General features: G+C 38.6%; 1 protein-coding gene across 10 annotated transcripts in view; it reads left to right on the forward strand.

Moving 5' to 3' along the window:
- Positions 1–5,571: 5,571 nt before the first annotated feature.
- Positions 5,572–16,197, forward strand: part of cacna1ba (calcium channel, voltage-dependent, N type, alpha 1B subunit, a) — a 116,686-nt gene continuing 106,060 nt past the window's right edge. For all 10 annotated transcript variants that reach the window (XM_056257362.1, XM_056257361.1, XM_056257364.1 and 7 more), the window contains exons 1-2: positions 5,572–5,685; positions 6,579–6,718. In XM_056257362.1, coding sequence (XP_056113337.1) covers positions 5,671–5,685; positions 6,579–6,718 — 155 coding nt within the window. In that variant the 5' untranslated portion in view covers positions 5,572–5,670. The remainder of the gene's footprint in view (positions 5,686–6,578; positions 6,719–16,197) is intronic.

The raw sequence follows: 16,197 nt of genomic DNA on the forward strand, positions 1-16,197 counted from the left end.
GTTATTAGGAAAATATATAGTAGGAAAAAAATACTATGGAAGTCACTGATACTGTCAACTGTCTTGTTACCGACATTCTTTAAAATATCTTATTTTGTGTTCAGCAGAATACAGAAACTCATACAGGTTTGGAACAACATGAGGGTGAGTAAGTGATGACAAATATAATTTTTGGGTGAACTATACCTTTAAAGCAGGGGTCTCAAACTCAACTTAACTGGGGGCCGCTGGAGATAGAGTCTGGGTCAGGCTGGGCCGCATCAAGTATTCCACAAAAAAATAGTATTCAAGTATTCCAAAAAAGGAGCACAACTGATCCAATCTTCTCAATCTTTATTATTAACGTTTCTTCTGAACTGTTCCTCTGAATTTGAACATTCCTTTCTGTACATGATTGGTTCTTCATGAGCTGTCCTTCTTGAAGTTCATTTTACAAACTTTCTTTGTCTTTTCCTTACACAACATCTTTGTGATACTTCATTTTACAAACATTCTTTTTCTTTTCCTTATAACACATCTTTGTGATTCTTATATTTGATCATGTCCTTTTTATTTTCAATATGATATTGAATGTTTTTTCGGAAGGCACATTTCCTTTTATTATACTTAGAAAAACAACTATTGCTTTTGAAATACAAATATTTGCAGTCATGTCTGCCCGTCTTATTGAATTCTACACATGTATAGTGTCTCAGGCAAATGACTGACTTTGCACAAATCAAAGCAAACCTTCTTATCAACCTGTTGGACACATATTACAAGTACAAAATGATTATTCTCACATTGTTTTGCAGGGGTCTCCAACACGTAGCTCGCGAGCTACCAGTAGCTCGTGGCCTGATTGGTGGTAGCTCGCCAAGGGGCCTGTTCACATATCGCACTCACATATTTTGCGCGCTCAAGTTCGTTATTTCAAATGTAGGCACGCGGCAAGCGCGCTCATAATTGAAGCGACGCACTCATTTTTTCCAGGCGCAGTATGGTTGTACTTCGCGGTTGTCTATGACAACTATTGACAACAAACCCACCGTAAGCTGTCACGAGAATATCTATACCTCTGTTCTTGTGGCATTGAAAAAAAAAAGAAAATCTATGGTAGCCCATAAGGGATAAATTTTTTTTTTTTTTAAACGCGCCACACGCAACGACGGGCCGCACTAACATTAAACTTTAATGTCAAATAGGGGCCACAAAATATCGCGGGCCGCGAGTTTGAGACCACTGCTTTAAAGGGATAGTTCACCCAAAAATTTAAATTAGCCCATGATTTACTCACCCTCAAGCCATCCTAGGTGTAGCTATATGACAATCTTCTTTCGAATACAATCAGAGTTATTTAAAAAAAAATGTCCTGGCTCTTCCAAGCTTTATAATGGCAGTGAATGGTTGTTTCTGTTTTGAAAGTCCATAAAAGGGCATCTATCCATGATAAAAGTGCTCCACACTACTCTAGGCCTTCTGAAGCGAAGCGATGCGTTGGTGTAAAAAAATGTATAATATTCAAGTTGCGCTTTAGATTTAAGTCAAATCCGTGTGTTCGTTTGGCCGGAAGCTGTTATTTTACTTTTTAAAGTTTTAAATACAGATATTTTTCTTACATCTCCATCTTTCTCATCACTCCACATAAAGTCAACATCTGAGATATTTCCATCAGCTATATGTTCAAGCACTTCAAGAACTGTATATTCTGCATATGAAAAAGTTTTAAAAATGTATCGGTACTGTGATATAGATTTTTTTTTTTATATAAGAAATTTCAATCAGCATTACTGAAAATGTGATTTCAGTAACAGGCTTTCGAACCCACTGTCCATTCTAATGGACAGATACATTTGAAAAAATCCTGATTTAAAAACTGCAATTATACAATCGATTTTTAACTTTAATTAATAAGTTCCATCTTTCTATTTTACATAGAAACTATGAAATACTGGCTAAAATATAAAAAAATGTAAATAAAACCATAGAAATTTTCTTTTAGAAAATGTTGCTTGCTTCTGTGTTTGGAGTGAAGTGCTGCCATGCTTCTCTTCACTGTAGTGTTTTTAAAAAAAATAATTACTACATGCAGAGCTTAACTGCCATTTGATTGGATGAAAAACGTCCAATCTCATGGACTGTAGGCTTTAAACTAGGTGAAATGCTCCAGAAGTAAAAAAAAAAAAAAAAAAAAGGTGCTGACATGTGATGTCCATTGTAATGGACGCAGGGTCCGAATGGGTTAAAAAGGAGTAGGCTACAAAGGTGATTGATCAAGCACGTATAATTTGAGGCACGTAAATTACGGTATGTATAGGCCTATAGAGCAAAATGTATTCAAATCGAAACCTCCATTAAAAAAAAAAACCATTAGAAATTCCCGTGGGATACAAATGCAATGTCTCAAAACAACGGGGTATAGGCTACAAACAGAGTAGGCTTCAGCTCTACTAAAGGGTTAATGTAAATCTGAAAGAGATCGAACAGCCTCCGAAAGGCGTCAGTCACGAGATAATGTCCTGATTTACCCCAACCGACACCGGTTCCACCCTTTTTAAATCAACGATCTGTTTACAGTTGTGGGAAGTGCAGATGCATCATATAATGTGCCGGATTCTTGTTAACTTGCTTTAAAGTAGCCATTAAACCCATTTAAGTAACTGTTTTAATGAACTGTCAGCTGGGGTGTGGAAGAGGACACGCTGTATTTCCCCCTCTTGCCCCAGTGCCATGGAGACTGTAGCGGTACAGGTGGAGCCACTGACAGGCTGCCTCACAGTCACGTGATCTGATTCAGAAGAACCAGCGGCTGCAGAAATTGGTTAAGATTTCATCGCCAGGCTACGGTCGAGTGGAAAAAAAGGTGTTAATGTCCTTTGCTCGTTTTCATTTCAACGATAAAAGCACGAGGGCGACGGACTGCGCGTGTTATCATCTGTTAGAGCGAAGAGTGCTGGCAAGATCGGAGGAAAACATCGAGGCATCTGCAACAGCATCGCGCGCAGGGGAGCAGGATCTTACAATATGTGGGCTTGACTCCATTCAATCGCGACACAGTTTATAAAGGCACCTTTTTCTGATGGGACTTATTTCATGACATGGCTGATTATCTAAATCCTTCGAGTGCGGCGTGAAAAGGATCTTTATCGGAAATGATCGGTCGCTTTTTGATGGACTGTGTAACGTGGAGCGACAAACTTTAACTGGCGTTCGGTTCAGAACAGAGATGCGTTTAGATGTGCTCTGAATGGCTGGAATACTTTAAGCAACTCTGGCTGAACAAGCTCTTGTGGATGCCAGACCTGTACGGATGAGAAGAACTCGTGGCTGGGACTACATCGCGCGTTGTGATGCTTCTAACTTACACTCTGTCTGATGTGAATTTGGATTTCTATAGTCAAATCTGCGCATTTCTAGAATGGCTCGCTTCGAAGACGATCTCCCGACCCGGTATGGAGGTGGTTGTGGCTCTCCAGCGGGTCCAGTCAGAGGGGCCAGCCGGCAGCCAGGCCCCCCGACCGGACCGAGGGTCTATAAGCAAACAATGGCCCAAAGAGCCCGGACAATGGCCATATACAACCCAATACCGGTCAAACAGAACTGCTTAACAGTCAACAGATCCCTTTTCATCTTCAGCGAAGATAATATCATTCGGAAATATGCAAAGAAAATAACAGAGTGGCCATATCCTTTACACAAATCACAGGCACTTGTAAGAGTGTAAAATAGCCTAATATGACATAAGCAGTAATTTGTAATAAGCAGTAGCCTAATTCGGGTTCACCTATCAGTGTTTTTTTTTTTTTTTTTTTACATTTATTAATATGCTAAGCTCGCAAAAGTTTGGCGGAAATATAGGGGTATCGTTTTATTCAACATTAGTTATGTAAAAGTTGTTCCAGTTACATTTACTCTTATTGGATTGAAATGCTATGCAGGGTGGTGTCTCGCTGATGAAGCAAACATTACAAGAGGGGTCTCAAAAATATACGCTACGTACGTGTCCCCGGAAAATAGCTCAGATTAGCTTTAACCTTGTATTTTCGATTAGCATGCGAAATGTATTTCGCGATTGCTTGATATATAATATTCTGTAGACTAAGTCTCGTGACGTGAAATGACATTTAGAGTTTTTATTGTTTTTTGTCCTTTTCTCATCCAGTCACTGCGGTATTGATTCTTTTCAGTCAGGAAACGAGACTCGGTCTCTGTCGCTCATGGCAACCAGAACAGCTCTTGCATTGGGCTGCCTAAATTGCTGTGCAGTCTCAGGAGAATTGCCTCTGGGAATACCAGCCAGTCATGAAGTAACTGAGATATACCTGCTAGTCTGTGCGTTATAATGCATTCGCAGCTTATGTCGCAGGATACAGTCCAAAAGCAATAAAGTTGATAGTCTAGCCAATTCAAGCGGAACAGTTTAGTGCTTAAAAGTTATGGGCGCCAATATCATTCCGAGGCCCTACCGACGGTCCTCAAATTTTGATGGTTCCGAATCTGAATGATTTCGCGAAATTGAGCATTTCCCTTTGACGTGGTGGAAGAGTTTAGGGGCTGTTTTAGTCGCTCTCCGAGGTGCTGAAACGACTACGTGTTTAAAACTCGTCCAGGGAAAAGCCTAAGTGATGGAGACTGAATACCACCCGAGAATAAAGATTAGAATTAACATTTCGATTTTGTTAACTTAAAACAAAGCGAAATTTGACGCATTTTAAATGCTTATTTACCAATATCTGGCCAGATTTGCAGCAGCTTCACATTTGCTGTCCAACTTTGCTGTATTGTTTATATTAGAAGGCCAACATAGCTTGAAAAAAAAAAATCAAATCAATCAATTGATCAATTTCTCTTTGTAGTCATATACAGTTAAGTAATGAGGGTTTTTTTTCAGCAAACAAACCATTGTTAATCATTGACTATTGAGATACTTGAACAAAACATATCTCACAACTTCACCTGTGAAATTATTCCAATTAAATTTCAATTAGATTGAGCTGAAAATCACATTCTGTGAGAAATGGAAATTGTACCCAAACGTATATGAATACCTCTAAACAAAATTAATCCAAAATACCTTTTTGATACAAAAACCTTTTTTTTTTTTGCCTGTTTTGTCCCAGTTCTCATGTATCAGTTTTCAATTTCAAGCACTAAGGGAGTATAATTCATGAAATTCCCCCATTTATTGATAATGTCTTTATGCTCAGACTACAATGAGTCTACTAGTCTGACGCAAATGTGTTTAGAAGAGTGCCACGGTAAATAATTATCCTCCTCCCCACTAACCAGCAGCTTTGTGAGGAATGATACAGTTCACACAGCTCTTGACTGAGCCAAAGGGTACCTGGGATGAAGTGAGGTCATTTTTATCAGTAATTCTTGTTATTGGAGTTAAAGTATGGTGCATTTGAAATATTGTTCCAAAGAAGTCTCAGTGGCTCTCATAGATACACTATGAAGTGAATATTAGCTCTAAATTTAAGTTATTTGTTCTTTATACTGCTCTTTATTGATTTCTGCCGTAGCTTCCAAAATTGCTCGATGATCATGTTATTGCTGTGAATTAATTCTAACATGGACTCTTTCCTTAACACCATCACTCCATTTGAGTACTTGATTCTCGCCACCATCATAGCAAACTGCATTGTACTGGGCTTAGAGCAGCATTTACCAGCTTTAGACAAGACACCCATGTCAAAGCGGCTGGTGAGTTGGACTTTCCCTCATTAATCACACTGCGATTTTATAATAGGCTAGTCCTTTGAGCACCATTATTCTTTAGGCTATTTATTAGTCTCTTTTGGAGCATTACCATATAAAATCAGAATTTTTCTGTTCAGATGTGGACAGCTTTTACTTTAGAAACTTTTTATTGTTTCACCAAAGGTTTTGTTGTTACTGTAGGTCAACATTTTGCGCAGCCCTCATTTATGTGATTGATTTAGCAGACACATCGATCCTTTGTGAGCTGCCGTCAGTCATTCAACAGTGAATCCTTTAACCGCCCTCCTAAATTGACCCACAGATCTTTGTTGGTGCTTGACATTTGATTGACATTTCAGTGTCTTTAATAAAAGAGGACAGTAAACTTAAAAATTAACTGTCTTGTCCGCTAAAAGTCTTTTTGAACATGCTGTGTTATTCTTTTCATGTATATTTCTTCTGAGATTTTATAAACGTGTACATGCTATAATAGTTTCAAAGTTGATTTCTTACCATTTGATTTGTTTTTGTCTCAACATTTGTCATTTACTTCCATATAGTCAGGGTATTGAATATGTGCTTTACTTAAGAACTGCAATTTTTAGATGCTCTGTTATTAGAGCTATTTGCTTTGAATAGTTATACTGAGAATATAGAATATACTGAGAAATAGTAAAAGGCTCCCCATTCTCCAACTTTAATTTGCTTTATTTTACTGTATTGTGCTGCTTCAGTGTTCTGTGGAAGAACAACAGTTTAATGAAAGTTGTAAAATATTCAGTGCACTTGCCACTGAGAGATTTATGTTCCTCTTTATACTTTGTTTCATTGTAAACTTTCATCTTGTATCTTAATTTGTATGAATAACTGCTTGTGTCTCTCCTCACTCATGACAGGATGACACTGAACCCTACTTCATCGGAATATTTTGCTTCGAGGCCGGGATCAAGATTATCGCTCTAGGCTTTGCTTTTCATAAAGGCTCCTACCTCCGCAATGGGTGGAATGTTATGGATTTTGTTGTTGTGTTGACGGGGTAAGTTCAAATATTCTTCAAATTGCGACTCACTGAATGGTTACTGAATGTTTTTTATCTAAATGACAAACATTAAACCAAAGGAAAGCAGTATATATAAAGCATATGGCCATGGGCTGTGACATGAAAAAGAAAATAGCCAATTGTTTTGTCGTGTTATTGCTGTCGTTGACAAAAACCTCAGTGGAACTGAGTGGAGAAGTAAATTTGTCTGCTTGACCCTAGCACAGTCATTGTAGCGGAGGTCCTGTACATAGATAAATGATGTTTGGGAATCTAGCCTGCAGTCAGACCAGGGGTCTGTATGCACGGGGTCTGGCCTGTGGTCCAATATTACAACCGGGCTGATACTTGAGAGGTGTAATGGGGTGTAGAGGGAGCTACTTCACATCCAGCAAGGCAAACAGCGGGGACATTCTGATCCTTATGTATAGCAGTATACTCTGGTGTAGTAGATGATTGCTACTGTCTGCATCGTATTTGCCTAGAGATATTGCTCTATTCGTTTTGGTTGTTTTTGAAGTGTTTCTGAAATGGATTTGCATTGTTAAATGGTTTTGTGAGAGGCAACATAGGAATTTCAATACTAGGATCCAGCTTTATTTGTTTCTGGTACTATTGAACTTACATGGTGATTATTGCATTACAGTTATTTAGTTGCATTGCATTTGCATTTCAAATATTTTAAGAAAAGTCATATCATCACAAGGTGTTTTGTTTTCTTATGCAGATATAGTGCAGTGCTATTTTCACTAGGTATTAGTTAAATTATTGGTTAGTAGCATGTTTATGGGGGTTATGCACACAAACTTCTGCATTCTGTAAAACAGGTCGAATAGCTCCCGGTTCAGGTATTTTGTATGTGCTTCTTTAGAGCCGTTTTACTCAGTATGACTTCAAAGGAGTGAGCAAAGATGAGCATAAACGAAGTCCATTGTATAAGCAAATTGATATCTAACAGTTTTTTTTCTTCTTCTCGCTAACATTTAGATATTTATATTAAACAGAACGGCAACAATAAAAAGAACTAGCTTTGTGTGTAGTCGCCGTCAGTTCGTACTGCCATTAACACTTTCTCCGACAAGCGGATGCAGTGAGACCTGTTTTCTTGTTTGTCCACATTTAGCACAAAGCCTATTATAGTAAACTAGAACTAAAACCATAAAAACAGTTCCATTACCTGAAATGAAATACATGTTAACTGAAATAAAATAAAAATATAAAAAACATTTTATTTCAGCTAATTGCCAAGGCAACAATTCTCATTTTCATTTAGTTTAAAGAGGACCTATTATGGTTTTCTTTTTTTCTCCTTTTTTTTTCTTTTTTTTTTTTACATTTTCAAGTGTGTTATGTTACTGTTTAAACATGAAAAATGTCTGCAAAGTTACAAAGCACAAAGTCCACTTTAAATGGAGTTATTCTTTATATCAGTAAGCTCTGTTTCTGAACTCCTTGAAACGTCTCGATTGTAGTCTTGAGTTTTCTTCCGGGAACGTACCTTCACAGTATTACTCATTTAAATAATGTCCACCCAAGGACAAGGATATGCAAAAAAAGGGGGTAAAAGGGGTGTGACATTTCCGAAACATGATCGTAGCGGTTGACCTATCACAACACACTGGTCGAGCCGACCAATCAGAGCACATTGTGCTCTGCAAAAATATTAAATATATGAGAAATCATTTTTTTGAACATTCAAGCATGAAAACTTATTCTAGTAGATGCAAGACTATGTAAAATAACATAATATGGCCTCTTTAACTTGATCTGCTAAAGTAACTAAAACTGAAATAAAAATTAATGAAAAATAATATATAAATATATATATATATTTTTAAAACTAATAAAATGACAAACACACACAGCAAAATTACTAAAACTTTACAATCGAAATGAAAATGGAAAATGGAAAATATATGAATAAAAACTATAATGGTATCTCAATGGAGGACCACCAGCAGACTCATTTTATATTGAAGGAAGAGGTGATGTCATTTAAAATGGACAACAGGACTGGCTCCACTGGTTGACGGGCCACAGGGATGTGCGCTCATCCTGGGGCACTGTGCCGTGACGGGCTTGGTGTTACACTGATGCTGGTCCCTGTATGGTTACTGGCACCACTAGGGAGTGTCCTGCCTTTCTCTGCCTAATGGCAGGGAGATTTGTTTTGTCCATCCACAGAGGCTTACGTCAGACCATCACCTCTCTGCAATAAACAGATTTAGTGGAAGCAGTTCTGTTCCTGCAGCGGAAGAGGCTGTGCAGAAAGCCCCAGGATATAGAGCTGTCTATTTGCCTCTGGACATCTGAGGCAGCCAGTGGAGTTTAATTATAACAGACATAAAGAAGTCACATTATAACAGCGTGTCTCCTAAACTAGACATTAATATCACTTAATATTTACATGTGTGAATATATATGATATTTGCAAAAGGAGAATATATACAGTATTTCTATGTGTATATAATATATTTTTTTGTTTTATACATACAATTATATAAATAATTATTTTTTAATTATTTATATAATAACTTGGTTTTATTTTGATTAGATATATAAAAAGCATGTATATAATATGGTGGCTTTACTTTATATACATCTATACATTTATTATCTAAAACTTATACTAGTATCCACAAATATATATTTATATTATACTTGGTGTTGTTTTTACTCATATATAAAAATAATATATATAATATTCACTCTGTTCACCTATTTCCTTAGTATTTTATTGGTGGAAGTCAGTTGATTAAGCAGTCTCTGTCACCTTTAGTACAGGAGGGTCCATCACCCAGATCATAATATGTCTGGCAAGAAATGGATTTGGTTCATTAAAGGGGGGCAAGATGGTATATTATAGTAATAATCACAATCAGAGCATACCCTAAAAGGGTCTCCAGTTGAGCGATTCAGTAGTTTGATCAGTCTCAGTCAAGACTTATTGATCCATGTTTCAACCCCAGACTGCTGTTCGATTATACTATAAATCACATATGTACAGGCTTTAGAATAGTTCTGAACGATGTAATGAAGGCCTGTTACTGTAAAAATTGTGTACTGGTTATCAGTAGGCTCATACTAGCTGCAGCGGTGTGTATGCTTAGTCTTTAATGAACTTCACAGCATAAAACACATATCTTGTATTTTAATTATGAAGAGTTATGGGATGCTTCTTCAGATGGCATCCTTTGAATGGTTTTCCTGATTGAACTTGAGGGATTTGTCGTATAGTATTCAATGTTTTTTAGCTTCCACAATCAATCACTCTATGTCAATTTTTGCTTTTTAGGCTCAATGAGCTTGGAGTGTGGGCGGGGCTTTCCTGTGCGACACTAGAGAAAGAGAAACGACTGACAAAATGTTGTGTTTGTTGTGGATTCAATTCAATTCCTTTTATTGTCATTGCATATATTATACAATGAAATGAATTAGCAAACCTTACGGTGCATCCACACATGACAACACAACAACAATAATTAAGACACCATAAATGTAACACACTACAATACAGAAACTTGACAGTTTCATGTAAAGATATTGCACATTGCACATTATCATGGAACATATATCTTCTGGATAGGACTTGGTGTCAGTTTACATAGGTTTTGGTGTAATTTCATAGGTTATTCTTACATCATTTTTTTTATTACACTCAGGATTGTTTCACAGGAAATAATAGCGTTCTATCAGTACAGTTTATAATATACAATATCATGTAAAATTACAGGTGAAACTCGAAAATAAACTCATGCAAAAGTTATTTTATTTCAGTAATTCAACTTAAAAGGTGAAACTAATATATTATATAGACTCATTACATGCAAAGTGAGATATTTCAAGCCTTTATCTATTTATAAATTACAGGAACGTCTGTCTGTCCGTCTGTCTGTTAATCGAATATCTCTAGAACCGTTAGTCCGATGGATTTCAAACTTGACAGGAGTCTTGCTACGGGCACGAGTAAATGCAGTGCCAAGTTTGACGTTGTTTGGATTAGAAATGCAAAATATATAGTTACATATATTGGTAAAAGAAGCACACATTGATGTTGTGGTTTAAAAACAAACATTCTGACATTAGAGAGGGTTCTGGTTTAAAAATAAACACTCTGTCAGCTAAACATTTAGTCAGCTACACTGTTTACTTCTGAATATTGTAGTTATTCAGAAGTAGTTAGTTGTCAGTAGTTAATATAGTTCAATTTTCCATATATAATGTATGTTATTATGTCAGTATCAGTATTTGCTTTCAACCATGGACAAATAAAAATGTCACTGAACTTTTGCTGTGTAATTGTACAATAAGCACTCAAACACACCAAACCAACAATTACTAAAAACACGCACAAAAACAGATTTTGAACTGTTATTCGAACCGTTAGTCCGATGGATTTCAACTTGACAGGTGTCTTGCTACGGGCACGAGTAAATGCAGTACCAAGTTTGACGTTGTTTGGATTAGAAATGCAAAAGATATCGGTAAATATATCGGTAAAAGAAGCACACATTGGCTTTTGCCGCTCTAGCCGCTGGCCACTCTGGCTCACACTGCACACTGAGTAGCCACTCCCCAAAATAAACATTCTGACATTAGAGGGTTGTGGTTTCAAAATATCTGAATATTATATTTTATTCACGGCCATCATTTGTAGTAGCCTATTCACAAACTGTTTGCTCAGGTTTGCCAAGGTCTGAACCTCCTCTGAATCGACGCGCTTATTCATTTGTGGATGTTAACTGAATCTGTAAGTCAGCTACATGGTTTAATTATGAATGTTATATTTTATTCTGCTGCACTAAATGTATCGTTTTCTCAGAGTTTAGGCTCCTGTGTAATAGTAGCCTACTGTAGGCTATTCAGCAACTCAAACATACCAAACCAACAATTACTAAAACCACACAAAAACAGATTTTGCACGGGCATTGCACTAGTTTGTTATAATTTTGATGATTATGGCTTATAGCTTGTGAAACACTTTTCAATATATTCTAATTTTGAATTTGGGGTTTTCATAACCTATAAGACATAATCATCAAAATTATAACAAATAAAGGCTTGAAATATCTAACTTTGAATGTAATGAGTCTATATAATATATTAGTTTCACCTTTTACGTTGAATTTCTGAAATAAATGAACTTTTGCACGATATTCTAATTTTTCGATTTTCACCTGTATGTAATAAAAACATAATAATGAATATGATAATAAAATGAGTAGTATTTCCCTCCTTTATCCAGTCTCACAGCTCTAATGTGCCTCCAGTAAGATCTTTGGATTTGCTAATAAGAGAATATATCTGACTCTCTGGGTTCACATCTCGATCAATACTGTATTGAACCAAACAGTAAGGGAATGGCTTTGCTACACCACTCTTCTTTATGGCTGTGTTCGAGCGGCGCACTCCTTCTCTCCTTCTCTCCTCGTTCCAACCAGCTTTAGTGGGTGAGGGGTGTGGTGATGGCCAGGGATCATGCTGCTGTTGATGCTGCGATGAACCGAATGGCCGCTGGGGTTCCCTGCTCAGATCAGTCGCTCTTAATGAGCTGCATGGGTTCCCTGGAGGACCATTATGTTCGCAGCCTTGTGTTTCTCTGGGCTCCCATAGAAAAGGATCCTGGGGAGGGCTTTGAATATTATGTAGAGGAAATGTATTGCATTTGGATAAATTTGATGCTAAACTCAAATTACCTTGGAGCCACTCGCCAGATGAACATTAGTGACAAATGCAAATGTTTACACAACATTATTTTTTTCATTATACTGTTATTGGCTTGGTTATACAATTGCTGCACGGTTACCCAAATTTATTTAGAACAATGTGAGCACAGTTTGTTGTTGTCAACTAGGCCTTTAATAAGCCATATTGAAAATGTATATTATATTAATATAATGGGCTGCCGTTTAGGAAAAATTAAAGAACAGTATAAGATAACATTAAAGGTCAAACCGAAATGCAGAAAATGAAACCGCTGCAGTTAAGGATGAATGCTTGAGAGTTCGAAACTAGCTGATCATTTAATGCCTTTTTTTCATTTAATATATGTGCTTACTTTATATTTTACTCCTCCATCTGTTAAAGGGATACTCCACTTTTTTTGGAAATAGGCTCATTTTACAACTCCCCCAGAGTTAAACTGTTGAGTTTTACCGTTTTTGAATCCATTCAGCCGATCTCCGGTTCTGGCGGTACCACTTTTAGCATAGCTTAGCATACATCATTGAAGTGGACAAGACCATTAGCACTTCTATAAAAAAAAAAACATGACCAAAGAGTTTCGATATTTTTCCTATTTAAAACTTGACTCTTCTGTAGTTACATCGTGCACTAAGACCGACGGAAAATGTAAAGTTGCGATTTTCTAGGCTGATATGGCTAGGAACTATACTCTCATTCCTGCGTAATAATCAAGAAACTTTACTGCCTTACCATGAGAGCAGCAGGCGTAATGATATGACGCAGCGCCTGAAAATAGTTCCGTTGTGTTGACGGAAGCTAGCCTATTTTCAGGCGCTGCGTCATATCATTACGCCTGCTGCTCTCATGGTAAGGCAGTAAAGTTTCTTGATTGTAACTACAGAAGACACAACGTCAAGAAACAAACTGAAGTTTTAAACACCATCTTTCCAGAGCTTTTGCTTTTGCTTTGTCCTATTTGATCACTGCAGTCTGGGGGGTAATTGAGTCATGTTTCCTCGAAAAATGTTAATATTCCTATTACTGGAGCTCTGTCTTCTTTTTTCATTCTATTATCTAGTTCTAACTCCCTATGTGTACCTAACTGTATGTTGTAAATGTTGTGTGTATGTTGTATGTCCGTGCAGACTATGATTGACAGCTAGCTCACGAGCGAGGGCGGGTCTGTGTTGAAACGCTCCTGTCAATCAACAATCGTGGGAGGGGCTTCCGACCGTGTGACGTCACACGGTCGAACGGCTTGATTTGAGGCAGGGGAAAACATATAAAGAGATTAAAACAAAAACACTGGATGGATTTTTATCATTTTATGATGGTTGTGTACAGGCACTGCCAACACACATTTCAGTACAATCAACTTGTAAAAGTGCATGTACCATTATATGACCCCTTTAAAGAAATTTAGATTTAGCAGTAGTTGCACCTCTTAAAGCAAAATCCTGATTCCCTCTCTCTTGATTCTCTGAAAGTAGATTGGGTGTCTGTGGTTGCCACAGAGGATCTTTACCTGTCAATATTAGTGTGTTCCTGTGAGTGAGTGAAGTAATTTGCTTGGAGTGAGATGCAGTATTTTAGACATTCAGGGTGTTGCAATCCTCCCTTGGTGTTGGCCTAAACACGTGGATATCATTAATTGATGAGGACAGTGTCAAATGCTTTGAGTTTGTCAGTGTCTAAAAACAAGGTGATGAGCTCTTTTGTGAGTGATCTCTGTGTGGATTCTCTCTGCTCTACGTATGTATCATGTTGTGATCTATTTGATGGCATAGAGGAAAGTGAGTTCTGTGCATATTTTAGCACATCGACCAGGTCAAGAGGTGTGGGATCAAACGATTGTGAACTTTTCATTGAAGCTGGGCATATTGAATCAAGTCTCCCACTGTTGCTACATTTCCTTGCTACATCTCTGGCAATGTTTAAACTAGAGATTAGGGTTGTCATGATACCATTTTTCAGATTTCAATGCCAGTGAAATTCCTTTATTCTCAATAAGAATGTTGATTTTTTTACGGAGCCCTGCACATGACATGCAGACAACAATATGTATATTGTGGCCATGCATTAAGAATTGGTTCTCTCCTTTTACTAAATTGTGTCCACTAATTACTCATTCATTCACTTGTTTTTTATATCGTGGCCACGAATTAAGAATTCATTCACACGACTTAATTTATTCCCTTGTTTTAGTAAATCGTGGCCACATTAAACTTATTAGTTACCTCGTTTTGATTTGACTGAAAAAATAGAACAAATTAGTTGTCACAGTCTGGTTGTAATGAAGCGCACAACAAAGGAGTATTAAGGAACAAAACAGTCTCTATTAAATCCACAACTTAAAAACGCAGGAGATCGATGGAGTAATATAAACGCAACCACATAAGCACTGACGTTAATACTGACGATACCAGACATTAGAACGAAGGAAACTCAGGGCTTACATACATATAGGCATAATTAACATAACTAGGAACTTGTGAGAACTCAATAAAAAAACAAGGAGAGAAACTAGCAAAGGGAACACAGGTAAAACAGGAAGAGAACACAGGGAAAACGATACAGGAGAGATGACAGATGGAGAGACCAGGGCGATGATGGTGGGATGATCCATGAGCAGGAGTAGCCTGGCAGGGACCCAGAGAGCAGCCAGGATAATGGCCCACGGCAGAGTTGAGGGAGGGAGGAGCCATGGTGGAGACTGGGCTGACGATGGAATGATGGACGATGGAGCCAGGGTGCAGATGGAGAGCTGATGAGGCTGGGCAACATCGATGGTCCTGGAGGCTGAGCCGCAGTGATGAGCGTCCGAGGTGGAGCCAGGGTGCCAGAGGACTGAGGTGGAGCTGGTGTGACTGAGGGCCGAGGTGGAGCCGGAGGTAAGGCGGAGCCAGACGTATTATACCAGGGAGGAGCTCACGTAAACCAGCGGAGGCGGGGCCAAGGGGCTGGCTGGCTTTGGAAGAAGAGGCAGGAGAGGGAGGGATCTCTGGAGAAACACGAGACTTGGAGATGGGTGGAAACTGTGAAGACCCAGAAGACTTGGAGGTGGGTGGAACCAGCGGGGACGGGATAATCAGGGAAACATCCTCTTCCAAATCATAACAAAAATTAGTAGAGGCCAGCTGCAGCTCACCCTCAGCGAAGAGTTCCTTCCATGCCCTCGTACTCCACGAGCTGTCCCACGACGACGCACAGTGTTGCCGGCTCACACACATTGCCAGACTCTCTGTGGGGATCGGGCTCCTGGGCAAGGGTTGGCTCAGTCCTCTTCTCTGGCGCTCGGGCATCGTGCCTGACTCAGGCTCTCCGTCTACGGTGGGCTTTGTACATCATGTCCGTGCAGTGTGTGGGCGGTGGCTGGCTGGCCTCTGGGGCTGGTGATGTCATCCTCAGCGGAGCAGATGGTGAATGGGATCGGCCTTATTCACCAGCACCCACTCCACATGTGCGGCGAAATTCCCCCAAGGACTTTTCACTTGGAGGCGTGCCCTGGACCGGATGGTGGGTTAGGCACACCACATCTAAAAAGTCCCTTGTGTGGTCCTCCAGTGAATGGTTCTTCTGCTTGAGGCAGAACAACTGAACCACAGGTAAATCCATTGTAAGGGGGAAAAGAAAAAAACGCAGCTAACAATCTATTCTCGGTCCGGTATTCTGTCATGGTGGGTTGTAGAGAAGTGTACGACAAAGGAGTAAGGAACAAAACAGTCCTTATTAAATCCACAACTGAAAAACACAGGAGATGATACCGGAATAGTTAATACTGACGATACCGG

The sequence above is a fragment of the Rhinichthys klamathensis genome, unplaced genomic scaffold (assembly GCF_029890125.1).
Source record: "Rhinichthys klamathensis goyatoka isolate OS25496 unplaced genomic scaffold, OSU_Roscu_1.1 h1tg000137l_1, whole genome shotgun sequence".
Lineage (NCBI taxonomy): Eukaryota > Metazoa > Chordata > Actinopteri > Cypriniformes > Leuciscidae > Rhinichthys > Rhinichthys klamathensis.